We start from the raw sequence: 22,170 nt of genomic DNA, 5'->3' as shown, positions 1-22,170 counted from the left end.
TGGAAAAGAGACAACTGGGGTGGGGGCATGGTAGAGGTCTATAAAATCATGACTGCTGTTGAGAAAGTAAATCAGGACATGTTATTTACTCCTGCTCATAACACAAGAACTAGGGGTCCCCCAATGAAATGAACAGGCAGCAGGTTTAACACTAATAAAAGGAAGTATTTCTTCACACAACACACTGACAACCTGTGGAACTCCTTGCCAGAGGATGTTGTGAAGGCCAGGCCTATAATAGGGTTCAAAAAAGAACTAGATAAATTCATGGAGGGTAGGTCCATCTATGACTATTAGCCAGGATGGGCAGGGAAGGTGTTACTAGCCTCTGATTGCCAGGAGCTGGGAATGGGCGACAGGGGACGGACACTTGACGATTCCCTGTTCTGTTCATTCCCTCTGGAGCACCTGGCACTGGCCACTGTCGGTAGACAGGATACTGGGTTAGATGGACCTTTGGTCTGACCCAGTCTGGCTGTTCTCATGTACACGTTGTGGACGGTTGTGACTGTAGGGTTGCTGCTACAGATGGTGTGTGGGTACGGTTGTAATAAACTGTATGTGTCACCAGTGGCTAGTATAGGATTGTAACTCTATGCTGTGGGTGTGGATGACGGGCACTATACAGCCTATTATATTGTGTGTGTATACATGGTTGTTAATGTCAGGTTGGTGCTATAGTCTGTGTGCGGTGATGGATTTTATTGTGCGGTTATTACAGTCGCTAGTGACAGTGGTTGTTGCAGAGCTGTTGCTTTACACTGTGTGTGGGGATGTTTTTTTATGGTGGGTGGTTGCTTAATCAGTTGGCTGGTTGCTGCACGCCATGTGTGCGTGAATAGTTATTAGTGTACGTTTTCTATGCTACCCCGTGTGTGGAGACGGTTGTTATGGTCGGGATGTTGATCTGCGCTGTGTGTGTCGACCAGGCTCCGTATGTACAGAGTTGTTGCAGCACACCGTGGAGAGGGTTGTTACTGTCCGATTGAGGGGATGGGCCCCGGGGCCCAGGCACGATGTGCAATGGGTTGTTAATTAAAATGGTCACTGCACACCGAGTGTGGATGGTTGGTTGTATAGGGGTTGCTACAATGCACTGTGGGGACCGTTATTCTTGGAAGATGTGGTAATAAACAGTGTCAACTAGTGGCTGTGATATAGGGTTGTAGCTATGTGTGGTGTGTGAAGAGGTATGTTAAAGAACAATGGTTGGTCTACACACTGTGTGGGCAAGGTTGTTCCTGCAAGAATGTTGCTAGATCGTGTGTGTGTGAGGGGTGGTGGTTGTTGTGTGGCTGTTGCACCATTGACACCTGTGGTGCATTGGTTGACGTAGGGTTGTTGCGACACATTGTGTGTGGAGACGGCTGTTAAGGTAGTGTTGTTACCATGTGGCATGTGAGGTTGGTTGTTAATGTAGGTTTGCTGCTCTAAATCGTGTGTGTATGGTTGTTAATGTTGGGTTGTACTGTGTGTGCAAATGTGCGTTACTGTAGAGCTGTTGCTAAACACTGTGTATGGGGCTGGTTAGTAGTGTAGGGTGGTTTTTCTGCAGTCCATGTGGGGAGGGTTGCTATGGGACGGATGTTGCTATCCCCTGTGTGTGAGGATAGTTATTAATGTTGGATTGCTGCTCCACACTGTAGGTATGGTGGTGGTTAACGTGTGGTTGCTTCTGTGCAATATCCAGGGGAACGGTTGATATTGTAGGAATGTTGCTACACTCCTGCCCCCCCACCCCCGTGACGGTATTTAAGGTCAGATTGTTTCTGTAACCCAGGATATAGAGATGGCTTATATTGCTAAGAAGTCAATATGCACTGTGTGCCGCCGATATGCACTCTGTGTGTGTGTGTGTGTGTGTGTGTGTGTGTGTGTTTGCTGCTGTAGAGATGTTGCTACATACTGCAGTGATGGTTGTTAATGTAGAATTGTTGCTAAATGCTGTTTGTGGAGATGGTTGTTAATGTAAGATGTTGCTATAGTGTGTGTGTGTGTGTGTGTGTGTGTACGGTTCGTTATGGAGTGTTGCTGGGGGAAGTCTGAGAGTCGATGGTCTGCTGTGTGGGGTGGGATGATTTTTACTCCACGGTTCTTACTCTACATCCTGCCTGGGGACAGGCGTTAATATTGAGGTGTTGCTATACGTCTAGGGTGACCAGATGTCCCGATTTTATAGGGTCTTTTTCTTATATAGGCTTCTATTACCTCCCACCCCTTGTCCCGATTTTTCACATGTGCTTCCTGGTCATGCTATATACCTCTTGCGTGAGCACGATTGTTCCCGTGGCAGGGTGTTGCTGTGTGCTGGGTGTGGGGATGATGGCTAATGTCGGGTTGCTGGTATACATACACTGTGTGGTGGGGTAGTTGTTGCGATATACCCTGTGCAGAGCCGGTTGTTACTGAAGGGTTGCTGCTCTACCGCGGGTTGGTCTGGTTGGTTGTTATCCCGTGTGTCTTGTCTGTATCTCAGTAGGGGCTGGGGAGGGCAAGAGGAGGAGACGGGGCCCTGTGGCGCACAATAGTGTAGTCCCTTGGGGAGTGAGATGCTTTGGTCTCACTCAGCTGGGGGCTCGGGGCCTCAGCCCCCTGCTCGAAACGGAGTCACGACCCACCGTTTGAGAACCGCAGGTCAAGACTTTGGGCTCAGTAGTGGGGTAACCGGGCGAGATCTCATGGCCTGTGATATCCAAGACCTCCTGGATGCTTGGACGATTCCTTCTGGCCCTCAATGCTATGAAGCTATGGGTCATCTGTGGGGCTGGAGGCATTTGAAGCCAAGAATTCAGCAAGAGTCATGGGGTTGTTCAGAGGCAAACCAGTTAGCGCTGGGGGTTCGAAGAGGGACGCCGCCATGGTCCTAGGGGGGAAGCCAGGCGTTTTCCGGCTTGGGACGTGACCGTCCTGGGCGTTGGATTAGCCCCCGTCGCAGTCCTGGTTCCTCTGTGCGACGCAGCTGCCCACGACTGGCCAGTCACTCGTTCTGGGAAATTCAAAACACTTCAGGTTTGGTTTCTCCCTAGTTCCATCGAAAATTTTCCATTTTTTTAAATGCGGAAACAAGAAACTTTGGGATTCCAAAACTGTATTGGGGGGGCGTGTTCAGGTTTTCATAAGGATTTAGAGGGGGAAAGTTTGGGGCCTTTGCGAACTGTTCACGGAGGGAAATTTTGTGTTTGTTTATTAACAAAGGGGACGGCGGAGGGAGGAAATATTGTTGCAGGTCATTTTAGCCCCAAGGGAATTGTGGATCCTGTTGCGATATTGACCTCAGCATTGTGGCGAGTGGGGGAGAAAGGTCACTGGGCCATTGAGGGACGTGATGCGGCCCTCACCCCACGTCTCAGGCTAACTATAGCTTGCCCCTTATGTGACCCCCCTGCCAGAGTAACTGGGCCTTTCATGTACCCCCCCTCCCCAGCCCCAGAACCCAGCACGGTCCCTGCACTTCAACTAGAAACTGAGGCACAAAAAGATGAGCCTGTGATCCACAGGGCATATATGATGGAGGGAGAAATTCAACCAGGGCCCCGGGACTATGCTACCTGGTCTCTCTCCCACTGGGGTCGGGCCCTGGGGCCCAAGGACGATGTAACCTGGTCTCTGTCCCTGTGGGGATGGTCCCCGTGATGCAGGGATGACACTAACGAATCTCTCTCTCTTCCGTTGTGTCTCCAGTCTCTAGGTATTCAAGAGCCTGCCCAGAGGAGGTTTTGCCCATTAAAGCATGAACGTTGGACATGGCTGCCCCCCGTTGCTGCTCCCGGAGGGGGCTGCCGCCTCCCCGTCCCTCTAGGATGCTCTGGAAGTCAGTCCTGCTGCTGGCCTTGTGGCTGCCCTCACTGGCGTGGGCCGGAGCTTCGCCTACTTCCTGCCCGGCCGCCTGCTCCTGCAGCAACCAGGCCAGCCGGGTGATCTGCACGCGCCGGGAGCTGGTGGAGGTGCCGGAGAGCATCTCCATCAACACCCGGTACCTCAACCTGCAGGAGAACAACATCCAGCTCATCAAAACCGACACCTTCAAGCACCTGCGGCACCTGGAGATCCTGCAGCTGAGCAAGAACCTGATCCGCAAGATCGAGGTGGGCGCCTTCAACGGCCTGCCCAACCTCAACACGCTGGAGCTCTTCGACAACCGCCTGGCCACGGTGCCCACCCAGGCCTTCGAGTACCTCTCCAAGCTGCGGGAGCTGTGGCTGCGCAACAACCCCATCGAGAGCATCCCGTCCTACGCCTTCAACCGGGTGCCCTCCCTGCGCCGCCTGGACCTGGGCGAGCTCAAGAGGCTGGAGTACATCTCCGAGGCGGCCTTCGAAGGGCTGGTGAACCTGCGGTACCTGAATCTGGGGATGTGCAACCTCAAGGACATCCCCAACCTGACGGCGCTGGTGCGGCTGGAGGAGCTGGAGCTGTCGGGTAACCGACTGGACATGATCCGCCCCGGCTCCTTCCAGGGCCTCACCAGCCTGCGTAAGCTGTGGCTGATGCACGCCCAGGTGTCCACCATCGAGCGCAACGCCTTCGATGACCTCAAGTCGCTGGAGGAGCTGAACCTGTCCCACAACAACCTCATGTCGCTGCCCCACGACCTCTTCACCCCCTTGCACCGGCTGGAGCGGGTGCACCTGAACCACAATCCCTGGCACTGCAACTGTGACGTCCTCTGGCTCAGCTGGTGGCTGAAGGAGACGGTGCCCAACAACACCACCTGCTGCGCCCGCTGCCACGCCCCGGCCAACCTCAAGGGGCGTTATATTGGTGAGCTGGACCAGAGCCACTTCACCTGCTACGCGCCGGTCATCGTCGAGCCGCCCACCGACCTCAACGTGACGGAGGGGATGGCGGCGGAGCTGAAGTGCCGGACGGGCACCTCCATGACCTCGGTCAACTGGCTGACGCCCAATGGGACGCTGATGACGCACGGCTCGTACCGGGTGCGGATTTCTGTCTTGCACGATGGCACGCTCAACTTCACCAACGTGACGGTGCAGGACACGGGGCAGTACACCTGCATGGTGACCAACTCGGCCGGCAACACCACGGCCTCGGCCACCCTCAACGTCTCGGCCATGGACCCGGCCGCCACCGGCTACACCTACTTCACCACCGTCACCGTGGAGACGCTGGAGACGGCCCAGGAGGACGCGCTGCCCACCAAGAAGGAGCCGGGCCCCACGCCCGCCGTGGGCTGGGACGTGACCTACTCCACCACGTCCCTGACGCCCCGCTCCACCCACTCCACGGAGAAACCCTACACTGTGCCCATCACAGACGCGGCCGAGGGCGGCATGAAGGACCTGGACGACGTGATGAAGACCACCAAGATCATCATCGGCTGCTTCGTGGCCATCACCTTCATGGCGGCCGTCATGCTGATCGTCTTCTACAAGCTGCGCAAGCAGCACCAGTTCCACAAGCACCACGGCCCCACCCGCACCATCGAGATCATCAACGTGGAGGACGAGCTGCCGGCTGCCGCTGGTGCCCCCGGCGACAGCCACCTGGCCCTGCCGGCCCTGGAGCACGACCACCTCAACCACTACGCGGCCTTCAAGGCCCACTACAACAACAACGCGGGGGCCCTGGCGTGCGCCAAGAACCCGCTGCTGAACTCCATCCACGAACCTCTGCTGTACAAGAGCAGCTCAAAGGAGAACGTGCAGGAGACGCAGATCTGAGGACGGGGACGCCCCTCGCGGCCTGCCTTCCCCCCTCCGCCCGCCCCGACCACGCGGCCCGCCCGCCTGCCCCCCGGCGGCCTGCCACGGGAGAGGGAGCGGGGAAATGCCTCCGGGGAGAGAGACCCCCCCAACCCGCCCACGACGGATCGGCTCCCGTTGGACGCCATGTCCCCCCCCCGGAAGGTCCCCCCAATTCCTGGCTCCCACCCCAACTGCCTCTATGTCCCCCCTGCCCTGTCGCCCTCCCTACCTGTCTGTCCCTCCCCTGCCCTGAAATTTCCACCTCTCTGGTTTGCCCTTTGGCTTTTATTTTGGCAGTTTTCTCAGTGCCCAGTTGACTGAGATGTCTGCGTTCCCCCCCCCTCCCCACCCCAATCAAAGGCCAGGAAGTTGTGTCTCCCCTGCCCGGCCCGCTCCCCGAAACTTGAAACTCTTTTGATACCACTGGGCATTCCCGGCCCCGCCTGGGGTGCCAGATTACTAAAAGCGAAAAAAAGGAACCCAAGCAACCAACCAACCCTGGAATAATTTTTTTTTTGGTGGTCGTGGGATTAAACGGGGTGGGGGGGAGGGTGGAAAAAAAACCCGGCACTCAGAGAAAGAGGTGGTGGGGGAGGGGAGGGAACGACAAAATATTATTTTGTGGTAGCGGCTGTTTCGGTCGAGAGTCTATTTTCAGCCATGGGGCCATGGCTGGCACAGGCTGTTGGGTTTTTTAATGACTATGTGACTCCGGGCACCCCAGCCCTTGCTCCCCGCGCGAAACGCAGAGCAGAGGTATTTTTTAATTTGTAATAATCTGGGGAGGGGCGGGGTTTGGGAAGGGGGGAGCCGGGAGGGGGGGGTTGCAGGGGGTGCACTCCTGCCCCCCTCCCCCGGAGCCTGTGATCCCAACCATTTCTGGGTCTCGTCCGAGTTTCCTATTTTAATAAAATCCATAAAGGTGTTTACAAGCGTCTCTCCGAGAGCTGGCAGGGGGGTGAAGGGGAGGGAGGATGAGGGCAGGAGGGAGTGTGCACCAGCCGCATGCAGTGGCTTGCACGCCCACCCTCACATGCACCAGCTCGTATGCCCACCCTCACACGCAGCCGTTCACATGCTTACCCTCACACACAGCAGCTCGCACGTCCACTCACATGCATCAGCTCGCACGCCCACCCTCACACCTACCTCCCTCAGCACCTCCCCCCCCCGCACCAGATGCATGCGCCCACAGCTGCCCTCACACACGGAGGCCTGCAGTGGGAAATGCTCCGTTCCCCATGGGGCCACCAGAGAAGAGGAGGAGAGGGTCTGCCTAGGCTGGGTGTCTCTTCTCTCTCAACGCCCCCCTGGTGAGAGGGGAAGCGTACACACTTCGGCCAGGGAGCTGCCTTCGGGGAGTCCCAGCCAATGGAGGCAAAATAACCCTCTTGATGTGGCTGGGGGGAAGACCTGCAAAGTGTGTGTGTGGAGGGGGGTCAGGGAGAGACAAGGAGGGCTGTGCAGGATGTGGGGTGGTGCCCAGTGTGTGTGGGGTTATTAGCAATTTCCCAGCCCCCAATTGTGCTGCAGGTTTGACCCCAGGAACCTGCCACTGGACTAGCCCCCCCCCCATCTCCTTTACTACTCAGGTGGAAGGAGAGAACCCAGGAGTCCTGGCTTCCAGCCCCCCCCCCCCGCTCTAACCACTAGACCCTCCTCCCCTCCCAGAGCTGGGGAGAGAACCCAGGAATCCTGGGGCTCCCAGCTGCTTGGCTAGCATGACACACCCCGGGAGGCTGTTCTGTGAGGGGCCCGTGCCTTGCTGGGAGTTTGGGGCTCGCAGAGCGAGGATTGTCCAAGGCGGTTGGATCTGCTCTGCTCGGGGCAGGGTGGGGGTCTATGCTGGGAGGCAGTGGGTCTGCTGCCCCCTCTCTGGGGCTAGGGGGTGGGGATGGATTAGAGCAGGGAGCTGTGGAGATGCTGTCCGGGGGGGGGCAGGCTCTAGGGGTGACCTTTGCAATGTACCCCTAGGGCGGAAGGGGACAGTCAGACCCAGCCCCCACCTGAGACCCTCCCCCAGCCTTGCCCCATCCCCCATCCCGCACCACAAGTTGTGACACCAGGCTCCGGGCTGCGTTTAGACTGTGTTTGTGGAGTGAAACTGGGTTTTCCACGCGTCACAGGCCAGGGGCGGAGGGAGGGAAGGGGAATTTGGGACTAAAGGAAAATAGCCTCAGAGGTGCTGCATGCCAGCGAGTGGGAGAAATCTCCGTGTGGGGGAGCTCCCGCTGATGCCATCCCCGGCCTCTCCCAGCAGGGGGCGCTGTGGGGAGTGGGGCAGGAGCGCTGGCCATGGGGGGAGCTCTGTGTTTCTCCAGTCCCCCCCTACACCTATTTCCTGATGTCTGTCTATCCCCATCCACCCCTCCCCCTCCAGCCACCCCCTTTATCTATCTATCTATCTATCCCCCCCATCTCTCTCTCCAGTCGGTGGGGTGGGATCCCAGGGAAGGGGAGCTGAGTATTATGGGATACCCACACACTCCTGGTTCCTTCATAGAATTTATGTATTTTATCCAGACAGCAGCATCCCCCCGTCGCCATGGTGAGCGGCGTTGCTATGGAGAATCTTCCCGTACGCCGCCCTCTCTCTGTGGCTGGCAAAGTGAGGGCTTTTGGGGGGAGGCGGGGAGGAGATGTGCTTGGTGGGCGAGGCGGGGGGCTGCGGGCCAGGAGCGGAGAACAGGGAATGTCAGTTCCCTGGGCCAGGCTGGAATTCGCGCCTTGGAAGGGGATTTGGAGCCGCAGGTGCAAAGCCCCAAAGACCCCCCCCCAGCCTCACTAACAGCCCCCTCCCCAGGCTCCCACCCTCACTGAGACACCAGGGGGCGCTGTGCTGCAGGGAGCATGGCTGGGGGTGTTCGCTGGCAGCCAGGACTGACCCCGATGCCCATAGGCAACGCTAGGGGGCGCTGGGCTGCAGGTCGGGGCCCATTGAGGTCAGGCCAGGCCTCGAAGCCCATAGGCAATGCTAGGGGGCGCTGGGCTGCAGGTCGGGGGCCCCTGGGGGTCAGGCCAGACCCCGATGCTCATAGGCAACGCTAGGGGGCGCTGGGCTGCAGGTCGGGGGCCCCTCGAGGTCAGGCCAGGCCCTGATGCCCTAAGGCAACACTAGAGGGTGCTGGGCTGCAGGTCGGGGGGCCCCTGGCAGTCAGGCCAGGCCCTGATGCCCTAAGGCAATGCTAGGGGGCGCTGGGCTGCAGGTTCGGGGGTCCCTGGCAGTCAGGCCAGGCCCTGATGCCCTAAGGCAATGCTAGGGGGTGCTGGGCTGCAGGTCGGGGGCCCCTGGGGCTCAGGCCAGACCCCGATGCCCTAAGGCAACACTAGAGGGTGCTAGGCTGCAGGTTCGGGGGTCCCTGGCAGTCAGGCCAGGCCCTGATGCCCTAAGGCAATGCTAGGGGGTGCTGGGCTGCAGGTCAAGGGGCCCCTGGCGTTCAGGCCAGGCCCCAATGCCCTAAGGCAATGCTAGGGGGCGCTGGGCTGCAGGTTCGGGGGTCCCTGGCCGTCAGGGCAGGCCCCAATGCCCTAAGGCAATGCTAGGGCGCGCTGGGCTGCAGGTCGGGGCCTCTGGAGGTCAAGCCAGGCCCTGATGCCCTATGTCAAGGCTAGGGGGTGCTGGGCTGCAGGTCGGGGGGTCTCTGGCGTCAGGCCAGGCCCCGATGCCCTAAGGCAATGCTAGGGGGCGCTGGACTGCAGGTCGGGGAGTCCCTGGCGGTCAGGCCAAGCCCCGATGCCCTAGCACAGTGCGAGGTGGGCGCTGGGCTGCCAGGAGCAGATTTTTTGGGGTATGAGGTTTTCCTCTGTGGTAGATGTTTTCCTCTGTTACCATCTTTTTTGCTTCTCTGCAGCCTGGCACAGCGAGCGGCGTCGCGGCCTCCTACTCCTGGGCTGGGCTGCCGTGCGGCTGGTGCAGCCTCCTTTCCCTCTGAGCTCCTCTTCGTCGCATAAACCCAGCAGAGGGAAAGCGATGGCCTGGCAGCGCGGCCAGGAACTGCCTGCAGCCTGGCAATGAGCGCCGCAGCTCTGCAAGAGTCAACTGGGAGACAGCGAGCTGGGGGGTGGGGGCTTGGAGCCAGGACTCCTGGGTTCTATCTCTGGCTCTGGCAGTGTGGTCTAGTGGTTAGAGCAGGGTGGGCTGGGAGCCAAGACTCCTGGGTTCTATCTCTGGCTCTGGGAGCAGGGGGGCAGAGCCCCTCCCGTGCTGACCCATGACTCCCCCTCTGCTGGCTCCCGCCAGGCACCGCCTCAAGGCCCGTCTGTCCCTGCGGAGCCGGGCCAGGAATCGGCCAGGGGGCACGGGGAGAGGGAAGCACAAAGGGGGCTTTTGTTCTCCGGCCTCTGGCTTCCCAAACTGGCGTAGGTCAAAAGGGAACAAGCCCCCCCAGTGATCTCAGCCTAGCGCCTGGGGGCGGTCCCGATGGCCTGGCGATTCCCAGGGCTGGGAGAAGCAGGAGGTCAGGGGCTGGGGAGTGTGTTTCTGTGTCTCCTGGGGAGAGGTTCCCCCCGAGGGGGGGGGACACACAATGTTTAAATCCCTGCTGGCAGGCTCCCAGCGGGGAGCCAGGCGTTTCCCACTGGCAGGCAGCCGGTGCCGTGTGCGGTGGGAACTGGCTTCTCCCGGGGGAGCGTGGGACCCCCAGGGTCTACTCTCTGCCTGCCCCTTGGGGCCCTGGGGCCCCTCTGCAGATCCCCTGCCCCTCCCCCCCGGCACAGCCCCAGCTGTAAGGGGAGGTAAGTGTCTCTCCATGCCAAGACTCCCCCCCCGCACACACACGTCCCCCCCAGCCAGGGGGCTGTGATGCTCAACATCACTGTGGATCCCAGTTGCCGTGGTAACTCCGGGAGGGGGCAGCACTGTGGATCCCGGTCACCAGGGTAACCTCTTTGCTGCAGATCCCCGTCGCCATGGCAACTGCGGCTGCAGATCCTCATCACCATGGCAACGCCACAGGCTCCAGGTGGTAGCAACACTGCAGCCGGGGGCAGGCCCTGTTGTCTGCAAAACCCAGCTGGGGTGTGGGGGAGAGGGGTGTGTGTGTGTCCCTGTGGGAGTGTGGGGGGTATGTGTGTGTGTGTGTCTCTGTGTGTGGACTGCGTGTGTGTGTGTGTGAGCCTGCACTGAGCACAGCAGTGCATGTGTGTGTGTGTGTGCGAGTGCTTAGCGCAGCAGTGTGTTTCTGTGTGTCTGTGTCTTTGTGTGTGTGTGTGTGCATGTGTGTCCCTGTGGGTGTGGAGGGGGTATGTGTATGTGTGTCTCTCTGTGTGTGGACTGCGTGTGTGTGTGTGTGTGTGTGAGCCTGCACTGAGCACAGCAGTGTGTGTGTGCGTGTGAGTGCTGAGCGCAGCAGTGTGTTTCTGTGTGTGTGTGTCTGTGTGTGTGTGTGTGTTGTGTGGGGGGGGAGATTCTTCAATGGGTGCCTGTGTCCGGAGGACAGACAGACGCACAGGGAGCAGGATACTTGGGCCTGGGGGAGATTGAGTCAGAGCTACACCCCCCCCCCCCGCCCCAGAATAGGCCCTGAGTGCCCCCGGCACCAGACTGCTCTGAGGGGGTGGGGCGGGTGGGGGGGGAAGGAAGGGAACTGTCAGCATCTCTGGCATCTCCACCGGGCAGCTCCCCACTTCGCTCCCACCCCAGAGGTCTGCTCCCTCCTTCCGCAGCCCCCCCCATGCTCCAGTGACCGGCTGGGCCGTGTCCTCCCTGCGACCTTGTGGCCTGCAGAGGCACCACCTGCCTTTCGGGAAAGTGGGAATGGGGAGGTGGTCTCAGCCGCCTGCCTGTAGAAGCGGGAATGGGGCACCCCAGTCCCTCACCCTCCGAATGTGCTGGGCTCAGCAGCCCCTTCGTCCCCCCGCAGCCGCTTCCCGACTGCCCAGCTGGAGCCGGGCAGAGGTTGATTTGCAAGGAAAGCAGGGCTGCAGCTCAAGCAATTTTAATTTGGCTACTTTCCTAACTGAGACAGCAAACCCAGAGGTGCCGGGGGGCTCAGAACGGCCAGGCCTGGAGGCGCCGGGGGGCTAGGAGTGGCCAGGCCTGGAGGCGCCGGGGGGCTTGGAGTGTCCAGGCCCGGAGGTGCTGGGGGGCTAGGAATGGCCAGGCCCAAAGGTGCCAGGGCTCTGAACGGCCAGGCCCGGAAGTGCCAGGGCTTGGAACGGCCAGGCCCAGAGGTGCCAGGGGGCTCTGAACGGCCAGGCCCAAAGATGCTGGGGCTCTGAATGGCCAGGCCCAGAGGTCCCGGGGGGGTAGGAAAGGCCAGGCCCGGAGGTGCCAGGGAGCTAGGAATGGCCAGGCCCGGAGGTGCCGGGGGGCTCGGAGCGGCCAGGCCCAGAGGTGCCAGGGGGCTCAGAATGGCCAGGCCCAGAGGTGCCGGGCTCGGAACGGCCAGGCCCAGAGGTGCTGGGGCTCTGAATGGCCAGGCCCAGAGGTCCCGGGGGGGTAGGAAAGGCCAGGCCCGGAGGTGCCAGGGAGCTAGGAATGGCCAGGCCCGGAGGTGCCGGGGGGCTCGGAGCGGCCAGGCCCAGAGGTGCCAGGGGGCTCAGAACGGCCAGGCCCAGAGGTGCCGGGCTCGGAACGGCCAGGCCCAGAGGTGCTGGGGCTAGGAATGGCCAGGCCCACAAGTGCCGGGGCTCAGCCCTGGCCAGCCCGGGCCCAAAGGAAGCCCTGGTCGCGGGATATACCGGCCCCCCTCTCCCCGGCCCTGCTGTCAGCAGCGCCTGTGGCTCAGGATACAGGGTGTTTGCTGCAGGGAATTCTCTCTCCTTGGTTCCCAGCCTCTCTGTCTGCTCCCCGTTCTTCACAGCCACGTGGCCCCTTCCCCAGGGCGGCCCCCCCCCGACCAAACGTGCCTGGATGAATTACAGGCTGCCATCGCTGGGCTGAACCATGCAACGAGGCGGGAGGAGACGGCCTGACAGGCGCCCCCATCCCTGCCCACGCTGCTGGAGGGGGCGCCTGGCAGGTGTCAGCTTGGACAGGAACATGAACCTGTGTGTGGGGAGAGGGGGAGCTGCAGCAGCCCTCCCCCCCCCCCCCGCTCTCCAGCAGCAGCAGAAGTCCGGAAGGGACCCTCTGGTGCAAGACGTGGGGGTCGGGGGTGTGTGTGCGGCGGGGAAGGGGGGGTCGCAAACCTTGCTAAAGCAAAGCAAGGAGCATGCAACGGCTTCCTCCCAACCTCTGGGCGTCGGCCGTCCTGATACACAGCCCTCTAGCTGGGTGTCTCCAGCCCTGCCACCCTGCCAGCTATAGCCAGGATATTTACCTGGCCCCAGCCCTGCCTCTGGGTCCCCTCTGTAGCGACCCCTCCATCCCACAGCGGGGCACCCACCCCTCCATGTTCCAGATGGGCACTGGGGCCCAGGGGGTGCATGTCTGGGCCAAGCTCCTGGGGGAATCTGCGGCAGAGCCAGGAAATTGCCCCTGGATCTCAGCCAGGGTGTCTTGCCCTTCCCGGGACACAGGAGATTCATTGTAGTGGGGCTGTCACTCAGCAGCTCCAGGCTTTTCCCCTCGGCACTCATGAAATGGGCACCGACTGGGTTAAACCTGGGCACCGGCAACCCTGCAGCATACTGGCCTGAGGACTGGGCACTGGAGTGGAAGCCAGGACTCCTGGGTTCTCTCCTCAGCTTGGGGAGGGGAGTGGGGGCTAGTGGATTAGAGCAGGTGGGGCTGAGAGCCCGGACTCCTGGGTTCTCTCCCCGGCTCTGGGAGGGGAGTGGGGGTCTAGTGGTTAGAGCAGGGAAAACTGGGAGCCAGGACTCTTGGGTTCTCTCCCTGGCTCTAGGATGGGAGTGGGGTCCAGTGGGTTAGAGCAGTGGGGGCTGGGAGTTCTGGGAGGGGAGTGGGGGCTACTGGTTAGAGCAGAGTGGAGCAGCAGGATGCCTGGGTTCTCATTGCAGTTGCGGTGTAAGTGGCTGGTAAAGGCCTTACACTGGGTGAGGGGTTGTAGGAGACATTGCAGATCAACAAGACAATTGCTTGACCCTGCAGCCAGGGTCAGGCACGTGCGGCCAGGTACTGTTCTTGTGACTCTGGCCCCACCCCACCAGTAATGACAAAGCCTCACAGATGGAGGAGACTGAACTGAGTTCTCCGTTTAAGTGTGGGATCGTGCTTCACTGTGGGGCCAAGGACCCTGATGCTGCCTGTGTGGAGGGGCCAGCTTGGTCCGGGTGTGGAGACCCCCCCCTCCACAGTCTTTGCACCGGAGATGTGGGGCCCTGGGCCCTGGCATTCTGGCGATGGCTTCACGTGAGCTTCCCGGACACTCTGCCTGCAGCCTGTAAGTGGTGCCAGGGCACGGGATCTGGGGCTTTGTTGATTTGTGGTGGTTTTTGATTGTGAAGTTGTAGCCAGTGGAAGCCACACTGCTGTTCAGTGTCACAGCAGGAACGAGCAGGGAGGCCCCCCGCCCCCCAAACTTTGCTGCAAGGATCTAGGATGTGGAAATACCAGTGGCCGGGGGTAATTTACTCCCATGATGGTAGCAGTAGAGGCGTTGCCTGAGATGGGGTCCTGTCGTGTCAGGTGCAGCCCAGACCCTGACCGAGATCAGGGCCCCATCGCGCCGGGCACTGCCTAGACCCTAACCGAGATCAGGGCCCCATCGCGCCGGGCGCTGCCCAAACCCTGACCGAGATCAGGGCCCCATCGCGCCGGGCGCTGCCTAGACCCTAACCAAGATCAGGGCCCCATCGTGCCGGGTGCTGCCCAGACCTCGACCCCGACTGAGATCAGGGCCCCGTCATGCCGGGCGCTGCCCAGGCCCCAACTGAGATCAAGGTCCCCTGTCGTGCCGGATGCTCTGCAGCCCCAGACTACGCATCATTCACAATCTGTACAGACAAAGACGCCAAGAGCAGGGAATGTGACTTGCCCAAGTTCACCCGGTTGGACAGGGAGGAAATGGGATCAGGTCCCAGGAGTCTTGACTTCCAACCCTGGGCTGTAGCCAGTGGGCAACCCTGCTTCGTGCACCCCCCTCATCTCTCCCTAGCTATCCCCATATATCGCAATATCATCTATCTATCTATCCTCAGCCACCCGCTCCAACTATCTATCTACCCCCAGCCACCCGCTTTATCTATCTACCCCCAGCCACCCGCTCTATCTATCTATCTATCTATCTATCTATCTATCTATCTATCCCCAGCCACCCCCTCTATCTATCTATCTATCTCTCACCCCCAGAGTTAGCTCATGCACACAGATTACACACACAGACCCGCTGGCAGACGCGTACAGAATCACACGGATGCAGGCAGACGTGCCCATCCCGACACAGACCCACATACACTGAATTGTCTGCACCCATCCACACTAACATGCACCCACCCACGCTGACCCCCACAAGAGATCCACCAGAATCATAGGCCAACCCGTGTAATCGCACATGGGTGTCACCATAAGCACCGTGCACGTGACCTCCCCCCACCACGCTTGTGCCCCTGTGCGGACTGTCCCACACCTCCCTTGCTAGAGCTCTGTGTTTGGACCACTGAGTGCTTGCGGGGGGGGGGGGACCATCTCTCTGTCTGACACCCCCTCTCTGGTTGCCATGCCAACACTTGGGGGAGGGAACAGAGATGCCAGTGGATCCCCGTGGCTGGTGTAGGATGCTCCTTATCTCATTTTGGAAAGGGGGGGGCTGTGTAGCACCTGACATGATGGGGGGGCATCGCCATCAGGGGCCTGGCACAGTGTGTGTGTGTGTGTGGCAAATCCCAGTCGGTGTCTATAAACCACCTGGCATAACGCACCTGTGGCCAGCTGCCTGCATGGTCCCCCCACCTTGGAAAAGCTCTGGGCATCTCCAGCAGAAATGCTCCCCCCCACACACACTTTCCCCGAGCAGCTCCCTCTGTTCCTCACTGTCTGCCTGATTAACCGGATGCTGCAGGTTGGGAAGGGGGGGCATTTGCTCAACGAGATCCCACCTGTCCCAGGGCTGGGGGGCGACCTGTAATCTGTCTGGCCTGGATCAGCAGTGAACCCAGGGAGGGAGAAACGTTTGAAGGGCCACCACCTGCCTGTGCCTGGCAGGAGTCGGGCACCCTCCGGCTTTGGCTGTGGGCAAACGGCTGAGTCTCTGTCAGTGCAGCCTGAGCCACGGATCCCGTGTGGACAGGGGGCACGCAACCACCCCGATGGTGCCCAGGATCCTGTGAGCACCAGGGACTCCAGTGGCACTAGGTACCTGGTACCGGGGGACTTAGGGAACACAGATGCTGATATGGGGCAAGGGTGGGGGGACACCATCCTTCTTGGAACTGGGGAGGGAACCCAGGAGTCCTGGCTCCAGCAGCCCCCAGTCCTAATCTACTGGACCCCACCCCCTTCCCAGAGCCGGGGAGAGAACCCAGGAGTCCTGGCTTGCAGCTCCCCCCCTGCTCTAACCACCAGCCCCCACTCCCCTCCTGAGCCGGGGAGAGAACCCAGGAGTCCTGGCTCAGCCCCGCCCCCCCTGCAGAACCCAGCTGTGAGCAGAGGTCCTGCCTCCTGGTAGCAGCTGCGCCTGCACACCCCATGCCAGGCCTACAGCGCCACCTGCAGCTGGGCCAGGCACACTGCGCTTTGCCATGGGGCTACCTGGGCCCGCAGCCCCCAGCCCCCCCAGTCTAGCCTGACTCGGCTCCCTGCGGGGGGGGGGGGGCGAAAGGACCCTTGGTCTGGGCTCACGCCAGGGCCTCGTCAGTTCCCAATTAACAGCATCCAGAGCTGGGGGCCAAAGGCCCCATTCCTGCCCCCCCCCCCGCCCCAGACACCAGGGCCCAAGGCAACTTGGGCACTGGGTGAGGCTGGGTCAGGTGCCAATGGCTGGCCCAAGGCACCAGCCACCTGCAATATTCCCAAGCACTGCCCGGCAGGCACAGTGTGTGTGTGTGAGATTGTGCGCTGGCAGGGCCAGTGTGTGTGTGACTATGTACTGGCAGGGACTCTGTGTGTGTGTGTGTGTGTGTGTGTGTGTGTGCGCGCGCGCGCACAGCCCTGGTCTTCCGAAGCACCTGTGTCCCCACTGGAAGGAGTCGCAGGGACCAGGACACCAAAGGCACCTGCACCCCACAAAGGGTTAAACGCTCTGGGTTGACCATTAACTTCTCCCAAGGGCGAGTGGGACCGAAGGTCCCTGGGGTCCAGGGTCCACTCTGGCTTCGGGTGAGGAGGGGGGCAGCCCCGATCCTGCCAGCACAGCACCACCGCCCTGCGCCAGACGGACAGCCAGCTGGATGGGACGGGGGCGGGGGCGGGAGGGCCAGGGCGCCGGGTGTGCCTGGGGCTAGACAGATATTGCGGTAGCCGTGTTGGCCCGGGGACACTGCAGCCCTGTAGGGGTGGGGAAAGGACCCTGTCCTGCCGGCCTGGCATTGGGACCTGTCATACCCCCCCACACCCCACCCCAAGCCAGCCCCACCCTGTGTCGCGTGCTCTCCTCTGCTGGGACTGGCGCACAAGGGCCGTGTGTTGGGCCCCAACATCCCTTCCGCTCCCCAAAGAGTGACACCGTCCCACCCACTCCCGCTCTGTGGGGCCGGCGTGACGCTCCCCCGCTTGTCCTTGTGTCTCGGCCCAGGGGCTAGCGGGCCAGGATGTGCGACGGGCTGGCCAGGCGGAAGGTCGGGATCTTGGGCTTTGGGCATTTGGGTAGGTCATAAACACCCCCCTCAATTGCTTCCCAGGGGGATTGGGGCTCACTCGGGGCTGGGGGGCTTCTCCTTCCCTGGCAGGGGGCTGGACAGAGGGGGGCTGGCTTGGGGGACTGAAATAGGGAGTGGAGAGGGAAAGACAGGTGGGGTGGGGTGGTGTAATGGGCAGCACCACAGCACCTGCTGCAAGAATCTTGGGCCTGGTGGGGGGCAGCTCCACCCCCACAACGCGAGGGGCTTTGTACTGGTGGGGATGGGGGAGTTGGGTGTACGGACGTCTGGGGTTCCCAGCCATGTCAGTCAAGCCCCCTCCTCGCCCTAGGCCAGTATCTGGTGCAGAGACTCCAGGATGAGGGGCCCCGGCATGGCCTGGAACTTGCCTTCGTCTGGAACCGGGACGTGGGGAAGCTGCAGGGGAAGGTGCCGGTTTCCCTCCAGCTGCAAGACCTGGGCCGGTTCCCCGAGCGGTGAGTGATTTCCCCCGCCACCAGCTGCAGGACCTGGGCCGGTTCCCCGAGCGGTGAGTGATTTCCCCCGCCACCAGCTGCAGGACCTGGGCCGGTTCCCCGAGCGGTGAGTGATTTCCCCCGCCACCAGCTGCAGGACCTGGGCTGGTTCCCCAAGCAGTGAGTGCTTCCCGACCCCCCGACCCCCAGCTGCAGGACCTGGGCTGGTTCCCCGAGCGGTGAGTGATTCCACCCCCCGGCCCCAGCTGCAGGACCTGGGCTGGTTCCCCGAGCGGTGAGTGATTCCACCCCCCGCCCCCAGCTGCAGGACCTGGGCCGGTTCCCCAAGTGGTGAGTGATTCCACCCCCCGCCCCCAGCTGCAGGACCTGGGCCGGTTCCCCAAGTGGTGAGTGATTCCACCCCCGCCCAGCTGCAGGATCTGGCCGGTTCCCCAAGCAGTGAGGGCTTCCCGACCCCCCCACTCCGCCCGCAGCCACAGGACCTGGCCTGGTTCCCGAGCAGTGAGTGCTTCCCGACCCCCCCACCCCCCAGCTGCAGGACCTGGCCCAGTTCCCCGAGCGGTGAGTGATTCCACCCCCAACCCCCGCCACAGGACCTGGCCCGGTTCCCTGAGCGGTGAGTGATTCCCGATCCCCAACTCAGCTGCAGAACCTGGCCCCTGGGACCCTGTGGCTCCTGCCTGAGCCCAGCCCAGCACAGGCAGTGCCAGGGTTAATGTGCCCCCCCCCGGTCACTGTCTCGTGTCCCTACAGCGAGGTGGATCTGGTGGTCGAAGTGGCTCATCCCTGCGTGGTCCGGGACCACGGCGCCTCCTTTCTGTCCGGGGCAGACTTCATGGTGAGGGGTCGGAGCGGCACCATCCCTGGCTGGCAGCGGGGTACCCAGGAGCGAGGTGGCGTGGAGCGGGCACAGCACGGGGCCCTGCCGGGGATGCGGGAACCCGAGGGGGCACCCTGGGGCTGTGAGGGTGCCATGTAGGGGATGGCTTGGGGGATGAGGTGGCAGTGGGCAGGGATGTACTCTGCAGGGAGGCGGGTGCCAAGGGGAGTGAGGGTGCCCTGGTGGGGGGCTGCGGTGTATGTGTGTGTGTGGGGTCTTGGCTTAGAGCCTGCAGCTTCCCCGTGACCAGGTTTCTTGCCCTTCCCCCCCAGGTGGGTTCCCCCACGGCCCTGGCTGACCAGGCCACGGAGATGCGGCTGCGGGAAGCTGCCCGGCGTGGGGGGCACACGCTGTACGTGCCCCGGGGGGCGCTGTGGGGCGGCGAGGACATCCAGCGGATGGATGACAGGGGCGTGCTGCAGGTGGGGGTCTCGGGTCTGCCTGGGGGGTGGGCACGTGGACCCTGGTGTGAGGCGATGGACAGTGACAAGGAACTGCCTCTGCTCTCCTGGGGAAGTGGGGGTGGGGGGAAGGGAGGACTGTCCCTGCCCCCCACCCCTAGGGCTAACTCTCTGACGTTGCTTTCCAGGGCCTGAAGGTGACCATGATCAAGCACCCGGACAGCTTCCGGCTGGAGGGGGCGCTAAGGCAGCGGCTGGGGGCTGAGCGGGCCGTGCTGTACGAGGGGCCCGTGCGGGGTCTCTGCCCCCTGGCCCCCAACAATGTTAACACCATGGCGGCCGCTTGCATGGCCGCCCCCAGCCTGGGCTTCGACGGGGTCCAGGGGTGCCTCATTGCTGACCCCGGGTTAGTGCACCCCCACAGTTCCCTGCTCCCTGCATCCTCCCATCCCTGAACCCCCCCATCCCTGCTCCCTGAACCCCCCAGTTCCCGGCTCCCTCCAATCCCTGCACTCCTCCCAGTTCCCTGCTCCCTGCACCCCATCCCTGCTCCCTGCATCCCCCACATCCCTGCACCCCGCTAGTTCCCTGCACCCCCCAGTTTCCTGCTCCCTCTGATCCCTGCACCCCTCCCAGTTCCCTGCTCCCTGCACCCCCCATCCCTGCTCCCTGCAGCCCCGGATCCCTGCTCCATGCACTTCCCCGTTCCCTGACCTCCCCAGTTCCCTGGACCCCCCCCCCCCACTGACCACCCTGATCCCTGATCCATGCATCCCCCCAGTTCCCTGCTCCCTGACCGCCCCCCGCCCCCCAGTTCTCTGCTCCGCTCCAGCCAGGTCAGTGGCACTCCGTGCCCTGATCTTTGCATCCCCCTCTCCATTTCTCTTTCCCCCAGCTTGGTCCCCCCCACTGACCTCCCTGCCTTCCTGTCCCCACAGCCTCCCTGACTGGCATGTGGTGGAGGTGGAGGTGACTGGCCCGTCCGGCGAGCGCAGGGACCAGGCCTTCACGGTCACCACCAGCCGCAGGAACCCAGCCTCCCCCGGAGCTGTCACCGGCGCGGCTACCTTCCCTTCTTTCTGGAGCAGCCTGCTGGGTAAGAGGGGGTGGGGGCGCTCTTGGATGTGTATGGGGGGGCAGGAATCTGCCTGCTGGGACAGACTGAGCCCTGGGCGACTCCTGGAGGGAGACCGACTCCTGGGGGCCACCACGGGGGGGGGGGTCCCCCAGACCTGAGGAGTGCAGTTGCCACTAGGGGTTGCAGGGACTAACGCCTGAGCCAAGGTGTCTTCTGTGGTGGGGTGAGGTACCCTGGGCTGGGAGCTCTCCATGGGGTAACTGGGTTGCAGGCTGGGGGCTCTCCTGAAGAAGTTGGGTAGGGGGGCCTGGGCCCCACAGATCAGCCCCTCTGACCTCCCCTTCTTATTTTCCCCGCAGCCTGCCAGGGCCACCGAAGGCATGTTGTTTTGTGCTGATGCTGGTTCTGGGCCGGAGGGACCTGGCTGAAGCCAGTGGGGCTGGTAGTGTGTGTTGCTGGGGGTTGGGGGGTGTCCCCTCTGACTGAGAGATCATTAAAGGGCAGGGTGGCAGGGAGGAATGGTGGGAAATTTTTCATACTTGGTCCCAGAGGCATGATGGGGGGTTTAGTTCTTGCTCCCCGGAGCTGAGTGGGAGTCACAGGGTATGTAACCCCCTCCTGCAGAGACTGATGTCGGCTGTTGCTTTTGGGTTATGATGGGAACGGTACAGTAGAACCTCAGCGTTATGAACACCCGCGTGATGAACTGACCGGTCAACAACACCTAGGGTGACCAGACAGCAAGTGTGAAAAATTGGGACGGGGTGGGGGGTAAAAGGAGTCTATATAAGAGAGAGACCCCAAAATCCGGACTGTCCCTATAAAATCGGGACATCTGGTCACCCTAACCACACCCCATCTTGTAAACCGGACGTACGCAGTCATGCAACAGCCGCAGAGACAAACCCACAAAGCCAGTACAGTCTTGTGTTCAATGTAAACGACGACAAAAAATAAACGGAAAGTTTAAAAAAAAAAGAAAGATTTGACGAGGCGAGGAAACTGTTTCTGGGCTTGTTTCATTTAAATGAACAGGGTTAAAAGCAGCCTTTTTTCCTTCTGCAGAGGAAAGTTTCAAAGCACTAGGTCGTCAATGGTCAGCGGTAAACTTTGGCAAGAAGCACCTGTACAGAGTTACGGCCATTTCAGAGTTACGATGCACATCCGATCCGCCTGGGAGATAAAGTTCAATGAGTTCTGCTGTAAGCTTTCCATGCGTGGGGCCTGGTGCATGCTGGGAGCTGTACCTTTGTGGGAAGGAGCGATGGACACTCCCTAAAAGCGGGGGGCCCACCAGCACCTGAACCGTGCCCCCCCCGCGCACCCTTCCCCCAAGGCACCGCACTGACATCTCCCATCCCCCCCAAGACCCCATCCCCCCATTAAGACTCTGCCCCCACCCGCTCCTCTCTGCCCTCCTCCCTGTGCCACTCGCCCTTTATGGACAGTAAAAAAAATGGGAGGGCAAAGCCACGGCCTCCTGGCTCCCCCGTTCCGCTGCCTGATTGTGGGTAATGGGACGGACAGGCCAAGGCCTGGCCAAAATAGAGTGACCAGATAGAAAGTGTGAAAATTCGGGACGGGGGTGGGGGGCGGTAAGGGCCCATCTATGAAAAAGCCCCAAATATCGGGCCTGTCCCTATAAAATCAGGACGTCGGGTCTCCCTAGGCCAAAAGGAAAGGGGGAGGCCCACAAAGCGCGGCACCCCCCCTTCGTCTGGGGGGGCAGCAAATACAATCACTAGAGACTGACATGGCACAAGGGGGGCAGAGGTTCCGGCTGGGGGGGCACAGAGCAGCGACCCCAACTCGGAGGAGCCTGGAGACGGGGCGCAGAGAGGGACTGAAAACACATCCCCCCCCCCCCCAGCCCGGCGGGGCTGGGAACGGGGGGGGGTCACTGAGGTCAGTGGTGCATGCTGGGAACCGTCATTTGGGGGGGGGACTGTTACTGTAGCTGTCACTCATAGCACAGTGCATGCCGGGAGCTGTG

The 22,170-nt window shown here is 61.5% G+C and overlaps 2 protein-coding genes across 7 annotated transcripts in view; both read left to right on the top strand.

The window, feature by feature from the left end:
• The window catches only part of LRRC4B (leucine rich repeat containing 4B), a 45,084-nt gene extending 39,029 nt beyond the window's left edge, over positions 1-6,055 (top strand). For all 4 annotated transcript variants that reach the window (XM_050927978.1, XM_050927977.1, XM_050927975.1 and 1 more), the window contains exon 2: positions 3,682-6,055. In XM_050927978.1, the coding sequence (XP_050783935.1) occupies positions 3,744-5,681 (1,938 nt within the window). In that variant the 5' untranslated portion in view covers positions 3,682-3,743 and the 3' untranslated portion in view covers positions 5,682-6,055. The remainder of the gene's footprint in view (positions 1-3,681) is intronic.
• Positions 6,056-13,736: 7,681 nt separating this feature from the next.
• ASPDH (aspartate dehydrogenase domain containing) lies at positions 13,737-21,481 on the top strand. 3 transcript variants are annotated; one of them, XM_050927984.1, is made up of 7 exons: positions 13,737-13,990; positions 17,674-17,818; positions 18,572-18,656; positions 18,971-19,120; positions 19,288-19,505; positions 20,038-20,195; positions 21,243-21,481. In XM_050927984.1, exons 1-7 carry the CDS (start codon positions 13,777-13,779, stop codon positions 21,359-21,361), a joined length of 1,089 nt encoding a protein of 362 aa, XP_050783941.1. In that variant the 5' UTR covers positions 13,737-13,776; the 3' UTR covers positions 21,362-21,481. The 3 variants fall into 3 exon arrangements, with proteins under 3 accessions (XP_050783941.1, XP_050783942.1, XP_050783943.1); XM_050927985.1 differs by having other exon boundaries at positions 20,802-21,326; XM_050927986.1 differs by lacking the exon at positions 21,243-21,481 and adding an exon at positions 20,537-20,610.
• The last annotated feature ends 689 nt before the right edge of the window (positions 21,482-22,170 follow it).

This window comes from Gopherus flavomarginatus, chromosome 18 (genome assembly GCF_025201925.1).
Source record: "Gopherus flavomarginatus isolate rGopFla2 chromosome 18, rGopFla2.mat.asm, whole genome shotgun sequence".
Classification (NCBI taxonomy): Eukaryota; Metazoa; Chordata; order Testudines; family Testudinidae; genus Gopherus; species Gopherus flavomarginatus.
This window is presented reverse-complemented; position numbering and strand designations above follow the sequence as displayed.

Excerpts from the sequence above, each read along its gene's own strand:
- ASPDH (XM_050927984.1), top strand. The coding sequence starts at position 13,777 with ATGGAGGAGACTGAACTGAGTTCTCCGTTTAAGTGTGGGATCGTGCTT. Across the intron at positions 18,657-18,970 it reads TGTCCGGGGCAGACTTCATG|GTGGGTTCCCCCACGGCCCT; the intron begins GTGAGGGGTCGG and ends CTTCCCCCCCAG. Across the intron at positions 19,506-20,037 it reads TGCCTCATTGCTGACCCCGG|CCTCCCTGACTGGCATGTGG; the intron begins GTTAGTGCACCC and ends CTGTCCCCACAG.